This window comes from Schistocerca gregaria, chromosome 2, assembly GCF_023897955.1.
Source record: "Schistocerca gregaria isolate iqSchGreg1 chromosome 2, iqSchGreg1.2, whole genome shotgun sequence".
Lineage (NCBI taxonomy): Eukaryota > Metazoa > Arthropoda > Insecta > Orthoptera > Acrididae > Schistocerca > Schistocerca gregaria.
In genome coordinates, this window is record NC_064921.1 from 888,675,845 (window position 1) to 888,697,547 (window position 21,703).

At 41.5% G+C, this 21,703-nt stretch overlaps 1 protein-coding gene across 1 annotated transcript in view; it reads right to left on the reverse strand.

Moving 5' to 3' along the window:
* The window catches only part of LOC126336038 (voltage-dependent T-type calcium channel subunit alpha-1G-like), a 741,513-nt gene that overhangs the window by 443,908 nt on the left and 275,902 nt on the right, over window positions 1–21,703 (reverse strand). Inside the window, exons 6-8 of the mRNA XM_049999518.1 lie at window positions 16,648–16,740; window positions 11,490–11,668; window positions 6,632–6,768 (exon numbers count right to left, since the gene is read on the reverse strand). Of these exons, the coding sequence (XP_049855475.1) occupies window positions 6,632–6,768; window positions 11,490–11,668; window positions 16,648–16,740 (409 nt within the window). The remainder of the gene's footprint in view (window positions 1–6,631; window positions 6,769–11,489; window positions 11,669–16,647; window positions 16,741–21,703) is intronic.

Here is a 21,703-nt window from a genome sequence, read left to right on the forward strand (position 1 = left end):
AGAAAGACTTGCAATACGGCGATCGAACTTCCCCGCATGCGGCCTCCCAGCAAAAAATGCCATACGATCATTTCATTTCAGAGAGAGACTGGGGATTCACCTACAACGGTGGGCGCCAAGTAGCGAATCTTTTGTTATTTGTGTTGACTGTTTAAATAATAATATACAGCTCTAACCGCGCTGATGACGTTACTTGCACTGAGAACTTGTTAACAATAACTTCGGTATTCAATTGATCAAAATGACGGTCACAATCGCATTATTTATTTTGTTGTTAACCGGTTTCAACCCGCGATGGGGTCATCTTCAGGGCAATTTACACTCTAAAGTTATAATATTAGTAAGTAATCATGTACGTAATCTACAAGCAATTAGTCCAAGTTACATAAATAAACAGATTTTTATACCCATTTGGTCGCTCGCTGGATTCGTCACCCTGCCTGTGCACGGTTGGTAACTATGCATGGTTGGTTCTCTGCATGAGCTTAAATAACGGCCAACAACACGTGGGCAGACGGTAACGCCCTCCACAATTAATTGATTATGAGTAAACCAATTGCTGCTATCTCCGCGCAACTATGTTGTCTAAAAACTGCGGTATTGCTCAGTTCACCAGGGAATGATAATTCCAAATTTTAGTTACTGTTGTGCTCATTGATGGAAGGGATGGGGCAATCAGAAGTGCGCCCTGAGAGGGCTGGCACCATATTGCTGAGGTAGCTCACTAAAATGTAAATGTCGTGTGACCACAGCCTCCCGTCGGGTAGACCGTTCGCCGGGTGCAAGTCTTTCGATTTGACGCCACTTCGGCGACTTTCTCGTCGATGGGGATGAAATTATAATGATTAGGACAACACAACACCCACTCCCTGAGCGGAGAAAATCGACGCAGCTGGGAATCGAACCCGGGCCTGTAGGATTGACTTTCTGTCGCGCTGGCTACTTTAGCTACAGGGGCCGGACAGCTCACTTATAGTCTACAAACAGTCTCCAAGCAGGCAATACACGAATACGTGTATAAAATCTGATCTCATGTAAAGACGGAATAGTTTGTCGAAAAATTGCCTCGGATGATGTACTTGTGCGATGTTGCGTTAATCCAAGGCAGTCTACGATCGGTTTTTGAAGATGGCAACACACGAACAAGTGTGTAACGTTCGACTCCACGTAAGGACAGAATTAATTGTTAAAGTTGCCTCCGAAAGCATACTTGTCCGGTCCCATGTGGATTCTAAGATCGCTTGAAGTATTTTTCGACTTTTGAGATGTCCATGAACTAATGATTAATGATCAGGAATCTCGTTAAGAACACTAAAGATAGACATGCTCTAGAAACCGTTGTACTACTTTTGCGAGTGGACAAATAAAACAAGATTGGTTGGCAACCTAACATTTTACAATTCTCGTTAAGCTTAAGCATTGAAACCTACACTTGCCACGATGTCATGCACTGTTTCTGCACAGGCGTTTAGGCTTGCGACAGACGGAGAAGAAACCAATTGCGGCAACGTCTGCAAATGCGAGGCAGCAAACTGGCTATAATTCACTTACGAGAAGTGGGGGTGGACGCACAGGGCTTTCATACGTAAATTATGCGTAGCGTCGTTGAGTGTCAAAGCGTACATATTGTGGCAGATGGTATTTCGAACATTCATTCCCCTGTGTACTTTTATAGTGTTATAGCGTGTTTGTATCTCTTGAGGATGAGTCTTGCAGTCTTTTGATATGCAACACAGAGAGGGACGGCAAAATTTCGTAAATGAGGTATTTTGAATAGAAGATTATAGCAAAATATGAAGCACTTATTAAGAAGGGTTATAATTAATGCTATACATGCCTTGTGATGATACAAACAGAAAAGTTTCACGTGTCAGCGTAAGACAGCAACGTTATTCCTGAAACTCGAAACTTTGTGACGATTTCAACACCTGCCTCTGATTCGTTTTTAGTATTGTTTCGGCTAATAATAATTTCAGTAAAAAATTGTGTAATTCATTTTACCATGTTTAGCCATTACAAGTAACTCTCGAAGTAACCTTTGGAATAAAGCTCATGCCGTTCGATGTGACCGAGCGGTTCTAGGCGCTACAGTCTGGAACCGCGCGACCGCTACGGTCGCAGATTCGAATCCTGCCTCGGGCATGGATGTGTGTGATGTCCGTAGGTTAGTTAGGTTTAAGTAGATCTAAGTTCTAGGGGACTGATGACCTTAAAAGTTGAGTCCCATAGTGCTCAGAGCCATTTGAACCATTTTTGAATAAAGCACGTAACGTTAACAAGGAAGATGACTTCCAGTAATCACTGAGGTGAAATTACTATGGCAGGGGGAGTAATACGTTCTAAAAACATAAATACAGCCCAGAACTTTACATGACGATTTAATTTGACTCTACTTATGGTCTACTGTGGCTTGTTCCAGAGTAGTTGCATTTCGTTTGATTTCTTACCACCGGTCGCAGGTTCGAATCCTGCCTCGGGCATGGATGTGTGTGTTGGCCTTAGGTTAGTTAGGTTTAAATAGTTCTAAGTTTTAGGGTGCTGATGACCTCAGATGTTAAGTCCCATAGTGCTCAGAACCATTTGAACATTTTACGACCTCTCCTCTCCCCCTTCCATTTATCTTTGTATGTGTATTTCAGTAAAAATATTTGTACAGATGTGTCAATGTCGACGATATGCGCTGTATGTTGTTCGCAAACGAGCTTGTGCCACGTAATCACAATAGTTACTGTTGACAACAGAAATTACCACTTCACTCCCAGGCCTCAAGCTTGTATTCAGTACTGCTCTGGTCTGTCTCTGGTTCATTTTTTCGATAGAGTCACCTGTAATTTAACAGTCGAACGCAGCAATATTTATACGTTTACTGAAGACGACTTGACCTATATGCGTATCGTGTGAAGGTTCACTTAGTGCAATATAAGAACGGCAAAAACCGACGTTACGCTAAGCTTTACTGGCAGCGATGTCAGCCGCATCACAGTTTAGCCAACTGTGTACAAGTTCTTCGATTACTGTGTATTTTAAATTGTACGGTTTGGTAATTGCATATTACATGCTTGTAAAGAAATTTGGAGGAAAGTAAGATTACTTGGGTACACGGAAGATATCGTAATTACGTTATTGCTCTGTTACGAGCCACGGAAGACAAAGGAGCCGTAGTACCAACATACTAAGAAAATGTACCTAAACACCTTTTTCAGCTGTCTCGCAGCAGTACGGGTTCACACCGTAGACAATAAAAACAATTTTGAAAAGAAATATTGAAACAGATTTGATCCATAATCTGCAATATTTTAAATTCAGCGAAATATGGCGAATGTGGCCCTCTGGATGGTGTAAAAACCTAACTCAACTACCTATTGTTGTGCGAGTAGCTATAAGACAAGTCCTGCAAACAATGTTGAAAGTACTTAAGCAAAGCTAGTGTCTGCGCATAGCAAGAGCAGTCACAGACTGACCGAGGAACCGCGCGGTCGAGGTCAGGAGGGGCTAACGCCAGTGAAATAAGCTAGGAGACAGACTTAACGAGGCCAGGGCTAGGCCATAACTAAATAAGTTAGGTGACAGAATTTTTGAAGGGTGTCTTTGGAGCATAATGGAATAAATAAAAAAACAGAGTTAATGAAGGCTGTGTTTATACGATGAGAAATAACGCAACAGAGGGCATGGCCTTAGAGACAAGGGGCAACAATTAAGAGAGAGAGAGAGAGAGAGAGAGAGAGAGAGCTTGTGGTGGGAGAGACGTTGCGTCATAGGAAGTGAATGAAAGGCTTAGAAAGCTCTCCTTTACCTTACAGGGAACGGCTTCTTGTCTTCCATACTCATCCTTCGAAAAATAGCTAAAGAATAAAGTACAAGGGTAGCAATATGACGATGCGAGGTCTTCCACCCTGCGTCACGTCTGACTTCATAGATTATTTCAGTGCCATACTGTATCCACTGCTCTACCTGATTTTGGTTCACCATCTGCATATAGCTTTTTTCTTAAATCAATGTTTCTTTGTTTCACAGTCATATGTTCACTGGTACATGTTTTGATAAATGATCGGTTATCCGAAAATCTCTTCTCACACCCTCCCCAAACCTCCCGCTTTCGGAGTGTCTTCGGATTATAGATGCGCTGCTGTAACTTCATTGCACGTCGTAAGGAACACACCTCAGAACTAACTGCTACAACACTACACCAATCTCTAAAGCAACGGCTCCCTCAGACTTTCCAGGCACAAGGATTTGTACAACGGAAATAGCAACACAGAGTTAGTCAGCAATGTAGGCAAATATCATTGTTTGTAGACACGGTTGTTCTTATTATTGAGGTAATATACAATGATTACACATTTCAGCGAAATTAAATCGCCCTCTATATTTCATTTGTGTAATTGATTTTTAAAGACCAACCCATTTCGTCGACTGTTCACATTAATTGGACACACCTGTTGTGTACACAAAGGAACAATTATTGAAAATTCTAACATCAAACCAACACAAAATGCAGACAAATTCCGAGTAAATATACCTTATAGAGACGATATTCCACAGCATTGTCTCTCGTCATACAAGAAGCGAATAGCTGTGTGAGCAGTATATAATAGTCGCAAATAAAATACACAAGACGTGTATAAAATCCTTTCGTATTGTGTCCTTGTTGACATCGGATAGGAAACGTATGAGAAGCAATCAATGGAATACTCGTACATTATGTTTTGAGGTGCCACCAGGTGGCAGCTTCCTTTTATTCCGAGTAAATATACCTTATAGAGACGATATTCCACAGCATTGTCTCTCGTCATACAAGAAGCAAATAGCTGTGTGAGCAGTACACAATAGTTGCAAATAAAATACACAAGACGTGTATAAAATCCTTTCGTATTGTGCCCTTGTTGACACGGATAGGAAACGTATGAGAAGCAATCAATGGAATACTCGTACATTATGTTTTGAGGTGCCACCAGATGGCAGCTCCCTTTTACAACAAACGTTTATATCTTCGGAGTATTATTACTTGATATATTCCATGAAGTTGGTAGTTTTATTGCTATTAATGAGATCTGATACCTGCTATTGTAAGCTTTGTAATGATTTTGTTATGCACTGCATTGACAGCTTTTTTCAACATATTACGCTGGAAGGCGCTGCAATAAATTAAAAACAGCTCACCAGCCTGTTTTATACCTGGTATTGTAAGGTTTGTAGTGTTGTTTTTGTGTGCACTGCATTAATCTGTTGTATTGATATAGCGTTCGAAGGTGCTGCATTAGATTAAAATAGAGCTCACCAGCTTGTTTTGTAGATAATAACAGCATGCCACCTCTGTTGTTTTTATGGTTCCATCTTGGAGCTCTTCTCGCGCTTTTTATGTTTGAAGATGGAGTTTGGTCCGAAACTTTTGTATAATTAGTCAATATGAAACACATATCGTAACTTAGACCATGACTCAGATAGACTTAATGCGTTGGACCATAAACTGGCCCTCGAGCTACTCGGTACAAACAATTAAAGACACATTTTTTATTATACGAGACTCTACACAGCACTGTTTCCGTAATTTTAATCTTTTTATACCAAGAATTTGTTACTGTAACGTTAATAGTTTAACACTTTATGTATCTGGTAACAATCTCCATAACACTGATTTGTGATACAGTAAAAGTATTCTTGTAATAATCCTTTTACTTTTATAGATTTTTGTATGAATGAAGATTATAAGAAATATAAAATTATTTACATTCTGTTTCGAAGATATAATTATATGCTGTAAAAGACTACTGTCATCAAGTTTTACCTAAAAACACAGTATATTCCGATGATTGCCTCATAAGTTTCCTAACAGATGTCAACAAGTACAAAGCATGAAAGGATTGTATAGACATATTACGTACTTTATTTGTGACTACTGCGCACTGTTTTTGCACAGCTATTCTATTATCATATGATGAGAGACAGTGCTATGGAATATCGTCTCTATATGCTATATTTACTTTGAATTTGTCTGCATTTTATATTGGTTTGATGTGAGAATTTTCCATAATTGTTCCTATATGTACATTACATTTGCGTCCAATTAATGTGAACAGTCAACGAAATGGATTGGCCTCATAAATTTATTTCCTATGCAAATGATCTGAAGATGATGACCTAATTTAGCTGAAACTAGTAATTATTGCATATTTTTATGCGAGCTTATAGAAGAACAACCGTATTTAGATTCTGAAATGATCACCAATATTGCTGCAAAGTCAGGTAATTGTTATTGTTTGTTTGGTAAATGGAGGAAACTGGTACTTCAGACTGTACTGTCACGACCAAGTGATAATCGTACGATATGCTGCAACTGTAGTTTACAAATCAGACTATAGTCGAGTTGGTGTCAGCCGATCCCTGACAGTTACCACGGGCTGGTTGCGGCAGCTTCGCACGACAACCTCGACCAATAACGTAATGTGATTTTGTAAACGTCTGTGTGGCAATGCCTCAGTGTTATCGCATCTCTATATTGGCTGTGGTCTTCGCCAGCACCCGTTTACGTATCGCAGTTGAAAGCTGGCACCAGTACTGCGTGCTGTCAGGAAGTTTCTTACGCCTTCTCGACTATAGTATACGCCATACGGGGCTGCAGCAGGAGTCGTACCGGCGCCGTTGTTGCCGCAGTGCTGCAGGGAGATGGCGCCCGCCTTGGCCTGGCGGCGCTGTTGCCGGCGGTAGCGCCAAACGCGCCACTTCTTCATCAGACGCCGCTTGCCGCGCCGCCACAGGTGCGCCACGTACCTGCCAACACAACACCACACTCTCACAGCCTCGAATTAAAACTGACTTCAACAAGACACACACCATGGTGACTGTCACAGACTTGTTTTTTGTATATATTAACTACCACGACATTCAAACACGTACAGATAAGGTAAGGTGGTCAACCACTGTTAATTTCACGGTGAATGACGAGATAGTTTTGACATTTCATGACTAAATGTACATTTGCTACAAATCAATGTCCGCTACATGTCTGGCTTTCTTCAAACAAACTCATACTAAACTAACACATGCCTTTTTGGTGGGGCAGGATATGACTTCAGTTTCTGATGATTTTTCTCTGGACATACGTGAGGGGGATGGGGGAGACAACTAATGTTTCCTGCCTCTGACTGGGTTTGCCCTTCAATTTAAGGACTGAAATGCTAAAATGTATATCAGGGATGTGGTAGGTAAATTTATACTACTGTAGTAGTCGATGTTGTTGTTGTTGTGGTCTTCAGTCCTGAGACTGGTTTGATGCAGCTCCCCATGCTACTCTATCCTGTGCAAGCTCCTTGATCTCCCAGTACTTACTGCAACTTACATCCTTCTGAAACTGCTTAGTGTATTCATCTCTTGGTCTCCCTCTACGATTTTTATCCTCCGCATTTCCCTCCAATGCTAAATTTGTGATCCCTTGATGCCTCAAAACATGTCCTAGCAACCGGTCCCTTCTTCTTGTCAAGTTCTGCCACACACTCCTCTTCTCCCCAATTCTATTGAATACCTCCTCATTAATTATGTGATCTACCCGTCTAATCTTCAGCATTCTTCTGTAGCACCACATTTCGAAAGCTTCTAGTCTCTTCTTGTCCAAACTATTTATCGTGCATATTTCATTTTCATACAGGGCTACACTCCATGCAAATACTTGCAGAAAAGGCTTCCTGACACTTAAATCTATACTCGATGTTAACAAATTTCTCTTCTTCAGAAACGCTTTCCTTGCCACTGCCAGTCTACATTTTATATCCTCTCTACTTCGACCATCATCAGTTATTTTGCTCCCCAAATAGCAAAACTCCTTTACTACTTTAAGTGTCTCATTTCCTAATCTAATTCCCTCAGCATCACCCGTCTTAATTCGACTACATTCCATTATCCTCGTTTTGCTTTTGTTGACGTTCATCTTATATCCTCCTTTCAAGACACTGTCCATTCCGTTCAACTGCTCTTCAAAGTCCTTTGCTGTCTCTGACAGAATTACAATGTCATCGGCGAACCTCAAAGTTTTTATTTCTTCTCCATGGATTTTAATACCTACTCCGAATTTGTCTTTTGTTTCCTTTACTGCTTGCTCAATATACAGATTGAATAACACCGGGGATAGGCTACAACCCTGTCTCATTCCCTTTCCAGCCACTGCTTCCCTTTCATGCCTCTGAACTCTTATAACTGCCATCTGGTTTCTGTACAAATTGTAAATAGCCTTTCGCTCCCTGCGTTTTACACATGCCACCTTTAGAAGTTGAAAGAGAGTATTCCAGTCAACATTGTCAAAAGCTTTCTCTAAGTCTACAAATGCTAGAAACGTAGGTTTGTCTTTCCTTGATCTTTCTTCTAAGATAAGTCGTATTGTCAGTATTGCCTCACGTGTTCCAACATTTCTACGGAATCCAAACTGATCTTCCTCGAGGTCGGCTTCTACTAGTTTTTCCATTCGTCTGTAAAGAATTCGCGTTAGTATTTATCAGCGGTTACTTATTAAACTGATAGTTCGGTAATTTTCACATATGTCAACATTTGCTTTCTTTGGGATTGAAATTATTATATTTTTCTTGATGTCTGAGGGTATTTCGCCTGTGTCATACATCTTGCTCACCAGATGGTAGAGTTTTATCAGGACTGGCTCTCCCAAGGCTGTCAATAGTTCCAATGGAATGTTGTCTACTCTCAGGGCCTTGTTTCATCTCAGGCCTTTCAGTGCTTTGTCGAACTCTTCACGCAGCATCGTATCTCCCATTTCATCTTCATCTGCATCCTCTTCCATTTCCATAATACTGTCCTCAAGTATATAGCCCTTGTATAGACTCTCAATATACTCCTTCCAACTTTCTGCTTTCCCTTCTTTGCTTAGAACTGGGTTTCGATCTGAGCTCTTGATATTCATACAAGTGGCTCTCTTTTCTCCAAAGGTCTCTTTAATTTTCCTGTAGGCAGTATCTATCTTACCCCTAGTGAGATAAGCGTCTATATCCTTACATTTGTCCTCTTGCCATGCCTGCTTAGCCATTTTGCAGTTCCTGTTGATCTCATTTTTGAGACGTTTGTATTCATTCTTGCCTGCTTCATTTACTGCCTTTTTATATTTTCTCGTTTCATCAATTAAATTCAATATTTTTTCTGTTACCGAAGGATTTCTACTAGCTCTTGTCTTTTTACCTACTTTATCCTCTGCTGCCTTCACTACTTCATCCCTCAGAGCTGCCCATTCTTCTTCTACTGTAGTAGTCGTTACCAATGTTTGTAAAAGCACTCGTTACTAATTTACATCGGAATTATCCGATACACGCAATCACGTAGAAGTAATAATTTTATCCAGCATGCAACTAATAAATGCTTTTGTTTTGAGCTATAGTCAAGTACATCACGTATGTTTAACATACAGGAAAGTTATAATTATTGTAATATCCGGAAGAACAGACACCACAAGTCAAGTTCATATCCTATAACCAAATAACAGAGTGCCGAATTTTGCAATTTAGTCGGTTAGGATGCATAATGGGAAGGCGAAGACGGTCTTGGTTCAGTACTAGACTATTAAGAACTCGGTTTTACATGGATATTTCTAACATTCATGTAGTCGAATAACAGTCCTGGGTTGCACTGCACAGAAACAGCTCAGAAAGATGTTGCTTTCATAACACATTTGCTTAAGCTTTGCTTATGCCAGTCAACTTTAAAAAACGGAAGTCATAAAAACAATATAATAACTCCATGAATATGGTCAGATGTTAACCTTTGTAAGTAAACGATGTATTCGAATAAAGTTTTCTATAATTATTATGACCTGTGTCTCAATTGGTGAATTATTGGTCGCTGGCATTTTTGTTTGTTGTATTTTGTAGTATTCAAGAGGGATTTCTCAGATGTGTCTTCATTTCTTACTTCAGCTTTTGCATTTTTTGTTTCAACGTATCGTTATCAATATATGAACAAAAATTTATTTTGTAAATAGTATCTAGCTGTATACATCTTGAATAATAACCACTTGGCTGCTCTTGTAAATGTTTTATTTGACGATCGGTTTCGTACCTTAGAAGCCACATCATAAGGTTACATAAGGTGAACCATGACATTAAAGTTGCAACTTGCACTGGACCGATCATTCCTTGTCCCTTCCATGCTGTAATTTTAATGTCATGTGTGAAAAGGGCAAGCTGAGTTTCGCTCGAACTACGTTTTCTATAACCTTACAGATCCATAGACATAAGCTTTTCGGTCCCTAGGAAATTTATTACATACCAAATTAGAATATGTTCTGAACTTCTGCAGCAAACAGATGTTAAGTATCTGTTAAGAATCATGGCATTAAAGTTGCAACATGAAGTGGACAAGGAATGTTAGGTCCCATCCACGTTGCAACTTAAATGACATGATTCACCATATCGAAACTGATGATGCTGCTTCTAGGCTACGAAAAGGGTCGTTAAATAAATAATTTTCAATAGCAGCCAAGTAGTTTTTACTCAAGATGTCTTCTTGTGACTGCAATTGTCTCTCATGCAAGACTCCTTGGATACGCTGGATATAGTCATATATAGATGTAATTTAGAATCATTAACTTAAAACAATGGTATCGATAACATATTAATAACCCTAATGAAATTGCTTACTTGTAAGGTATCAGAGTAATCAACCAACAAAAATATTTTGAAACTTCCTGGCAGATTAAAACTGTGTGCCGGACCGAGACTCGAAATCGGGACCTTTGCCTTTCGCGGGCAACTGCTGTAACATCTGAGCTATCCAAGCACGACTCACGACCCGTCCTCACAGCGTCAAGCCTGCCAGTACCTCGTCTCCTACCTCCCAAACTTCACAGAAGCTCTTCTTCGAAGGCAAAGGTCTCGAGTTCGGGTCTCGGTCCGGCAAACAGTTTTAATCTGCCAGGAAGTTTCATATCAGCGCAGAATCCGCTGCAGAGTAAATATCTAATTCTGGAAACATCCCCCAGGCTAGGGCTAAGCCATGTCTCCGCAATATCCTTTCTTCCAGGAGTGCTAGTTCTGCAAGGTTCGCAGAAGAGCTTCTGTGGAGTCTGGAAGGTAGGAGACGAGTTACTGGCAGCAGTGAGACTGTGAGGACGGGTCGTGAGTCGTGCTTGGGTAACTCAGATGGTAGAGCACTTGCCCGCGAAAGGCAAAGGTCCCGAGTTCGAGTCTCGGTCCAGCACACAATTTTAATTTGCCAGGAAGTTTCATATCAGCGCACACTCCGCTGCAGAGTGGAAAGCTCATTCTGGAAAAGTATATTAGCTAAACACCTACCACAGCACAAGGATACATAGAGATTTATGAATCTTCTTCTCCTATAATATTTAGTTCTTCGGGCACTACACGTCCTTAAGGTCATAGAATCAGCTACACAAATAATGGCAGTTTTAGAATCTTACACCCACTTGAAACTAGTTCACCCAATTCGATGGAGAGAGTGCAGAAAAACTTGTATCAAGATGCCTCAAGTTTGCGACTTACTTGACGATCTCTGCGTAGCAGGAGGTGGGCTCGGAGTTGTTGGTGCTGGAGGCGAGCGTGCTGCTGGAACGGAAGCGCTCCCGCTCCAGGCGCATGCGCTCCATCTCGCGCTTCTTCGTTTCCGAGAACTGCGTCGCGATGACGACGAGGCACAGGTTGATCATGAAGAACGATCCGATCTGCGGCAACACGCCATCGCCGGGTACAGCAAAAAATACACGACACACACCAAATAACTTATTTTATTGCCGAAAGATCTCCAGCAATGAGTGCACTACAGCTTACAGATAGACTAATCGATCAAAAGTATCCTGACACCTATTACTGGACATTAACATGGTGGGTGTTCACCTTTCGCCTATATGACGGCTTCAGCTCGGCTGGGGACACTTTCGGTGATGCTGGACGCTGGAGCGAAGGCTGGGTTCTGGAGCGGAAGCGACGTTGCAACTCATCCCAAAAGTGTTCCATTGTGTTCTGGTCGGGGCTCTGGACAGGCCAGTCCATTTGAGGAATGTTATTGTCCTCAAACCACTGCCTCGCACAAGCTGCTTTGTGATATGTTGTATTGTCATGCTTATATAAAAAATTACCGTTCCCAAACTCTTCGTCCACTAAAGCAAGTATATGAGGGTTGGAACTTAAACAGTGGCAACTATTTATTCACAACCCATTCAAAAGAGTTACATGTTTGCACCTATTGCTGTCCTTCAGAGTAGTCACCAGCGTTGTGTAGAATCCGTTCCAAGCGATGTGGAAGGCATAGTATACCGTTAGCAGAGCCTATTCTATAGATGGTGCGAATGGAGCGGTCTACTGCCTGTAGTATCTCTGGAACAGTTCTGAAGCGAATATCACCAAGTGGTTCCTTCATCTTCGATGGTTCAAATGGCTCTGAGCACTATGGGACTTAACTTCTGAGGTCATCAGTCCCTTAGAACTTAGAACTACATAAACCTAACTAACTTAAGGACATCACACACATCCATGCCCGAGGCAGGATTCGAACCTGCGACCGAAGCTGTCGCGCGGTTCCAGACTGTAGCGCCTAGAACCGCTCGGCCAGTACGACCGGCCCTCCATCTTTGGAATCAAATGAAAGTCACAAGAACTTAAGTCCGGGGAGCATGGTGGATGCTACAGTACTTCCGAGTCCCATCGACCCAACAGAGCAGCCACAGCTTGCGCTGTATGCGCCCGCGCATTCTCGTGCAAAATGATGGGTGGGTTGGACAGAAAGTGTCGCCGCTTCTTTCGCTTGCCTCTTGAAGACCTTGATGACACTGTCGTGCTGCACGACCTCTAGCACATTCAATCTTGATCCAACTCCGTTGTTCCTGTTTCGATAACATAGTTACACCGTTACATTAGACTGCTCACTCACAAGTGACTGTACTTTCATCGATTGTGCGCACGCAGGTGACGTGGGACGGACGAATCCATTTGCTCAATGTAAGGTAGGTATGTCAACAACGTGTTCTATCAGCGATAATAGTAAATTCCTTTGTATAGTGTCTCCACAGCAGTGTTGCCATTATTTCAGTTCCAACCTACGTACATTACTGTATCCTTCCGCACTTAGCGTTTTCTTAGGCGCAATAAGGGGAAGAGAACTTAACGTCGTAACTCCACGTCCTCTGTTCTTGACTGTTGGCACTACACATGATGAGAATTGACTACAGAAACGTGTGGCTTATGAGGAGCTGCTTGTTAATTCTCTACGCATAATCATTGTGCTAGCTTGACTACTGGTAGGAATGGAGGACTCATAAGGGATTCCTTCCACTGATTTCACGCAGTTTTTTACAACCACGCTCTGCAATGCTCTATGGTCCCTGTCCGTCAATATATGAGGTCCATATATGAGCCCCCTAGTGTTGTTTTAGCTGTGGCTGGTCCTTCTCATTTCAACATCACGATCACATCACCCACAGTCGACATGGGCAGCTTTGGAAGTGCTGTAGTGTAGAATGAAGGCTTTCACGACCGGATGACATAGCTGTTGGTTAGCCTTTAGGGATAAGAGGTCGTGGTCCAAGAAACTTTTCTGTTCCTGACGCTTCGTCCAGGACGGCGCTGGACATCCTCAGACGCGCGTCTTGCCGACTCGGCAAGACTCAGCAGAGGGGCGCCTCTGAGGATGTCCATCTCAGTCCTGGACGAAACGTCAGGAACAGAAGAGTTTCTTGGATCACCACCTCACATCCCGACAGGTTTACCAACAGCTAGTGCTGTAGTGTGCTTGATGGATTTGTTACCCAGGTGACACATTCGAGGTGAGTGCGCTCTCCTGGCCGACTCATTATGCTGTTACTGCCTGTCTACTGACAGCACAATACTCCTCGCCACCTTTTTACACTGCCGGGTCCGCCTCTTGTTACATCTAGTGGCCAATTCTGAATTACAATGGGTGTCGGGATACTTTTGACCAGATTGTGTATCTGTCGAAAACCATGTTATTACTGGAAATTTACATAATTTCAAGGTGTAAACGGCTTCTCACACGTTTGATGTTAGTCTGTTTCTACACTGAAAAAGCTAATGCTCGATGATGACATGTATACATGTGAGAGGATTTTATAGTCTGACATGTGCTCAAGCAAAGCCGTTTGCAATACCAGTTGCAAACGATTCAAAGGCCGAAATAACAATTGTCAAAAAGTAATTTATATAGTCAACGGCGAGTATGATGTCCTTTAAAAAGTTCTACATGGCTGTGTACCTCGTGAACGAGAAATTAATCATTAAGTTCTTTAATTCTGTCTTAAATTTCACCACAATATCTTCATGACATGTAATGTGTTCTGGTACGTTGTTTACTACATGTGTACCCATAATCTCTCATTGAAGTCTTGATAGATTCTATTTTATTTGATGTTATATTCACTATTTCCCGAGAAGAAATAAGTATTTCTAAAGGAAAAGGACATATATAAATATAATATTATGAAATCGTTGTCAAAATACCCAACTTCTGTTGAATATATCTCCACAAGAAAGTTCTAGAACTAACACCTGATATAATTCTTATAAGATGCTCTCGCATTCTGAAAGTATTCGTTCTGTACGTTTGGTTTTCGGACAAAATCATTGAACAGCTCATTATTGAGTAGAAAAATGTAAAATAAACCAGCATCTCCGTTCTAAAATGCTCCCAAGGGGTGATCATGTGCAAATTAAACTGCCAGGCTTCATTAATTCTAGGCAGTGGGTTTTCAAATTACAGCTGTGATTACAGTTCCAAAAACGTAACACTTCCTGCTTCTTGTATTTCATTGTTTGCGTAACCAGTTGTTATAGCTTGTGGAGCTCTATGAGGGGTATTGAACTGTTGTACTGAACCTTCTCCAAATTCAGTGGTAATCCATTTGTCTTGAACCGTCAGTTGATGTTTTCAAATATTTATCTAGCTGCCTATTCAGTATTAGGACTGATACTACTTTTATTTCTGTACTTGTATCATCTGCAAAAAAGAAGAAAATTCACATCTTCTGAAAGTGCAGATGAAATATCAGTTATATACTCTGCTTTCTGCCATTCACATAATAGTTACTAACGCAGTAATGGACATCATTCGTAGAGTAGTGAGTTCTCAAGGGCAACGAAGAGTGGGAAATAAATCTGTGAACTATGCTTTACGGAAACGTTTCTGTACAGTCTTTGCAGCTCTGGAAAAACTTTCATCTACTGCTTCTTGAGTCACGCCTTCGACACTGTACAATGCTCCTGCTGCAGGATGAAAGGCATGTACTAGACAAAAGAAAGTAAATCGTTATAACCATCACCGCTACCGGCAGACTCTTGTACCAGAAATCAGACCTGTCATGTTTATCAGAGCTGTGAAAGGACAGTCGTTCAGAGGAAATCATTACATGTTTCACCTGTAGATGCGATACACACTCTACCTTTCAGAAAAATTTCAGATTGTAAAACCACAAACAGGTCACATTACGTCTTGGTGTACAATGGCGAAGAAAGCTGGTATCAAAGTCAAAAGAGTGTTAATATGCTTTTTCGTATTCATAAACTGTTTTACAGAATTTAGGATCACACTCTAAGAAATATACTGCATTGATAATTGATCTGCACGTTATTCGGATAACATTATTTTGTGGATCACAGCATTTTTCCTCTATGTTTTTCGCTAAGTACCTTATTTATTTGCTAGGTACAATATCGCATAATAACTAATTTCCGTTTTCCTCAACTATTATAAATGTATAATTTCCGGCAATTTAAATTTTAACAAATATTGTTTACATTTTGAGTTCATTATCCTTGAAGCTATATCTTCCAGTAATAGACAAATCATGGCTTTGGACGGCACTTTTAAGCATCTTGTGTCATTACCTTGCCTTGTAGTCGAGAGATGGCATTATATTTTAAGGGACGGAACACCGACCAGAAAAAAAATTGGGCTTTCAGCTTCTCTTACTTCTTTACCCGCCGAGAATTTCGTTCTCAGTATAGTAATACGTGCTTTATTGATTCAGTTCACAACGTCCACCATCTTCACGTCAACTGAAAAATGTTGACAGTAACAGGGGAATACAGAAAATGATTATTTTCCTTATACCGTAAAATGCAACATTAACTACCTAAGTAAGCGAGGGGGGATGAGGAAGTCTGAAATAATTTTCGAAGAATAACGTTTGGTATCGCAGGCAATCTATGTATTATATTTCTAGTAGAATGTCTTTAGCCCATTCCCAGACAATTCATATTTTTATTCTCTAGATTTCTTCTGGAGAAAAGACGACAATGTTTTGGACAATTCTACTGAGAATACTCGGAAGCTTATCATTTAGCTTTGTAACGGAAGAGTGCGACCAGTAACCAGTTGAGATTAGTCTGGCGAAAGTCCTTTCCTAAGTCGACCATTCTTTTTGTAATTTACTTTATTTTTCTTATGCTTCTTTTGAAATATTGTATACCTATGTTTAGTAATATGAAAATAATCTAGTCTAGCAGATGTGTTACCATAATAAGCGAGAGTACAAATTTAAACACAGTTATAATATTTTTCATCTATTTAAATTCCATTAACTCAACAAGAGATAATAAGTTAATATGTTATGAATATAACAAAAAAATCCCATACCAATAAAAGCAAAAGAGTGAAAACAGAAGGAAAAACGTAATGTGATAACACACTTACCACAATGAGCAAGACGAAATATATCCAGTCCCAAAACGAATGGGCATCCTGTACATAATACATAATATCCGTCCAGCCTTCAAGACTGATGACCTGCAACATGTGATCCAGGTTCCATTAGTATTAACAGCATTTTTACTACCATTACTAATAAAACTATTATTTACTATCTTATTTAATCTGACGGTATTATAGCCTTCAAGTACATCACAATTTACAATATAAGGAGGTGAAAAAGTGAGTAACAAATCTTAGCATTGTACTATTAGGAAAAACAATGTTCTAGGTCTAATTAGGATGCTGAAAGGGTATTTAACGCTATTGTTTCAAGAAAGCAAAATAAAGCAAATAAAGCACGGTCAAAAACTGTTCATCCAGTCACAAAATGTAAAGAAAACAAAAGAAAAGTTTTTGTTTTGTTACAGAATGTGTGTTTCGTTAATTTTTTAACGTATGCAGAGCACAAACGTTCCGTGGAGATCAAGTTGGTTAACAATGGGGAACGAAACTGTTGGTAGAAGAAGCCGTGGTATTGTTCAGATTACTTGTGATGATATAGGGATAACACAGAATCAGACGCATGATACCCACAGCGAGACACGAATACCGGCCCAGAGGTATGCATCCTTGCTAAACCCTTTCCTGCTATACTTTTGATCGCTTCAATTCCTTGTAACTTTTCAAGAATATTAGTACACTTGTCGCAGGATAAAAAAGTGTCTACTGGACATTACCCTTTTGCCTATAGTTTTCGTAAACCGACACCATCAACGTTAGATAATGAAACTTTACTATAATGAGTAACCGCATACCATCCAGTGGGTGACATTCGTAAATTAACGTACATGCCTATCCATAATGTACTGATTTTATTTTGTTAAAAGAATATCATATGGAACCTCCAAATGTACTGCTACATGGACTTAGGGATGACAGAAATCTTCTTTGCAAAAGACTGTACAGTTTAATGGAACATGGAAAGGCATTAAGGAATAACTAACTTTTAACTTGGTGAAGATGTAGAAAGAATTATTGTAGGGGCAGACAAAGACTGGAACCTACACAATGAATTCTCAAAGACATTGAGTGTACCTCATAAACTGATGTGAAGGGATAGACACAAGGCAGAATGTGCTGGTGGGTGTACTAATACATGACAATAATTTTTTTTAAATCATGAGTCGAAACAATATCAGTTACGAAATAATGTAAATTTTCAGGTTTAATGCTGGGTTGAAGAGCTAGTGTTTCGTAGACGGTGTGTCTACATCTACATTTATACTCCGCAAGCCACCTAACGGTGTGTGGCGGAGGGCACTTTACGTGCCACTGTCATTACCTCCCTTTTCTGTTTCAGTCGCGTATGGTTCGGGGGAAGAACGACTGTCTGAAAGCCACCTTGCGCGCTCGAATCTCTCTAATTTTACTTTCGTGATCTCCTCGGAATGTATAAGTAGGGGGAAGCAATATATTCGATACCTCATCCAGAAACGCACTGTCTCGAAACCTGGCGAGCAAGCTACACCGCGATGCAGAGCGCCTCTCTTGCAGAGTCTGCCACTTGAGTTTGCTAAACATCTCTGTAACGCTATCATGGTTACCAAATAATCCTGTGACGAAACGCGCCGCTCTTCTTTGGATCTCCTCTATTTCCTCCGTCAACCCGATCTGGTACGGATCCCACACTGATGAGCAATACTCTAATATAGGTCGAACAAGTGTTTTGTAAGCCACCTCCTTTGTTGATGGAGTACATTTTCTAAGGACTCTCCCAATGAATCTCATCCTGGTACCCGCCTTACCAACAATTAATTTTATGTGATCATTCCACTCCCAGACATTTAACAGAAGTAACTGCTACCAGTGTTTGTTCCGCTATCATATAATCATACAATAAAGTATCCTTCTTTCTATGTATTCTCAATACATTACATTTATCTATGTTAAGGGTCAGTTGCCACTCCCTGCTCCAAGTGCCTATCCGCTAAAGATCTTCCTGCATTTCGCTACAATTTTCTAATGCTGCAAGTTCTCTGTGTACTACAGCATCATCCGCGAAAAGCCGCATGGAACTTCCGACACTATCTACTAGGTCATTTATATATATTGTGGAAAGCAATGGTCCCATTACACTCCCCTGTGGCACGCCAGAGGTTACCTTAACGTCTGTAGACGTCTCTCCATTGATAACAACATGCTGTGTTCTGTTTGATAAAAACTCTTCGATCCAGCCACACAGCTGGTCTGATATTCCGTAGGCTCTTACTTTGATTATCAGGCGACAGTGCGGAACTGTATCGAATGCCTTCCGGAAGTCAAGAAAAATAGCATCTACCTGGAAGCCTGCATCTAATATTTTCTGGGTCTCATGCACAAATAAAGCGAGTTGGGTATTACACGATCTCTGTTTCCGGAATCCATGTTGATTCCTACAGAGTAGATTCTGGGTTTCCAAAAACGACATGATACTCGAGCAAAAAACATGTTCTAAAATTCTATAACATATCGACGTCAGAGATATAGGTCTATAGTTTTGCGCATCTGCTCGACGACCTTTCTTGAAGACTGGGACTACCTGTGCTCTTTTCCAATCTTTCCTACCTCTTCCGTTCCTCTAGAGACTTGCGGTACACGGCTGTTAGAAGGGGGGCAAGTTCTTTCGCGTACTCTGTGTAGAATGGAATTGGTATCCCGTCAGGTCCAGTGGACTTTCCTCTGTTGAGTGATTCCAGTTGCTTTTCTATTCCTTGGACACTTATTTCGATGTCAGCCATTTTTTCGTTTGTGCGAGGATTTAGAGAATGAACTGCAGTGCGGTCTTTCTCTGTAAAACAGCTTTGTAGAAAGGAATTTAATATTTCAGCTTTACGCGTGTCATCCTCTGTTTCAATGCCATCATCATCCCGGAGTGTCTGGATATGCTGTTTCGAGCCACTTACTGATTTAACGTAAGACCAGAACTTCCTAGGATTTTCTGTCAAGTCGGTACATAGAATTTTACTTTCGAATTCACTGAACGCTTCACGCATAGCCATCCTTACGCTAACTTTGACATCGTTTAGCTTCTGTTTGTCTGAGAGGTTTTGGCTGCGTTTAAACTTGGAGTGAACCTCTCTTTGCTTTCGCAGTAGTTTCCTAACTTTGTTGTTGTACCACGGTGGGTTTTTCCCGTCCCTCACAGTTTTACTCGGCACGTACCTATGTAAATCGCATTTTGCGATTGCCTTGAACTTTTTCCATAAACACTCAACATTGTCAGTGTCGGAACAGAAATTTTCGTTTTGATCTGTTAGGTAGTCTGAAGTCTGCCTTCTATTACTCTTGCTAAACAGATAAACCTTCCTCCCTTTTTTTATATTCCTATTGACTTCCATATTCAGAGATGCTGCAACGGCCTTATGATCACTGATTCCTGTTCTGCATATACAGAGTCGAAATGTTCGGGTCTGTTTGTTATCAGTAGGTCCAAGATGTTATCTCCACGAGTCGGTTCTCTGGTTAATTGCTCGAGGTAATTTTCGGATAGTGTACTCAGTATAATGTCACTCGATGCTCTATCCCTACCACCCGTCCTAAACATCTGAGTGTCCCAGTCTATATCTGGTAAATTGAAATCTCCACCTAAGACTATAACATGCTGAGGAAATTTATGTGAAATGTATTCCAAATTTTCTCTCAGCTGTTCTGCCAGTGATGCTGCTGAGTCTGGAGGTCGGTAAAAGGAGCCAATTATTAACCTAGTTCGGTTGTTGAGTGTAACCTCCACGCATAATAATTCACAGGAACTATCCACTTCTACTTCACTACAGGATAAACTACTACTAACAGCGAAGAACACTCCACCACCGGTTGCATGCAATCTATCCTTTCTAAACACCTTCTGTACCTTTGTAAAAATTTCGGCAGAATTTATCTCTGGCTTCAGCCAGCTTTCTCTACGTATAACGATTTCAGCTTCGGTGCTTTCTATCAGCGCTTGAAGTTCCGATACTTTACCAACGCAGCTTCGACAGTTTACAATTACAATACCGATTGCTGCTTGGTCCCCGCATGTCTTGACTTTGCCCCGCACCCGTTGAGGCTGTTGCCATTTCTGTACTTGTCCGAGGCCACCTAACCTAATAAACCGCCCAGCCCACGCCACACAACCCCTGCTACCCGTGTAGCCGCTTGTTGCGTGTAGTGGACTCCTGACCTATCCAGCGGAACCCGAAACCCCACCACCCTATGGCGCAAGTCGAGGAATCTGCAGCTCACATGGTCGCAGAACCGTCTCAGCCTCTGATTCAGACGCTCCACTCGGCTCTGTATCAAAAGTCCGCAGTCAGTCCTGTCGACGATGCTGCAGATGGTGAGCTTTGCTTTCATCCCGCTAGCGAGACTGGCAGTCTTCAACAAATCAGATAGCCGCCGGAAGCCAGAGAGGATTTCCTCCGATCCGTAGCGACACACATCATTGGTGCCGATATGAGCGACCATCTGCAGATGGGTGCACCCTATACCCTACATGGCATCCGGAAGGACCCTTTCCATATCTGGAATGACTCCCCCCGGTATGCACACGGAGTGCACATTGGTTTTCTTCCCCTCTCTTGCTGCCATATCCCTAAGGGGCCCCATTACGCGCCTGACGTTGGAGCTCCCAACTACCAGTAAGCCCACCCTCTGCGACCGCCCGGATCTTGCAGACTGAGGGGCAACCGCTGGAACAGGACAAACAGCCATGTCCGGCCGATGATCAGTATCAGCCTGAGACAGAGCCTGAAACCTGTTCGTCAGACAAACCGGAGAGGCCTTCCGTTCAGCCCTCCGGAATGTCTTTCGCCCCCTGCCACACCTTGAGACGACCTCCCACTCTACCACAGGTGAGGGATCAGCCTCAATGCGGGCAGTATCACGGGCAACCACAGTCTTAGTCCGATCGGGGGATGCGTGGGACGAGCTGGCCGTCCCCGACAAACCCCCATCCGGACCCCCACAGTGATGCAAATTGGCAACAGCCTCAAGCTGTGTGACCGAAGCCAACACAGCCTGAAGCTGGGAGCGAAGGGATGCC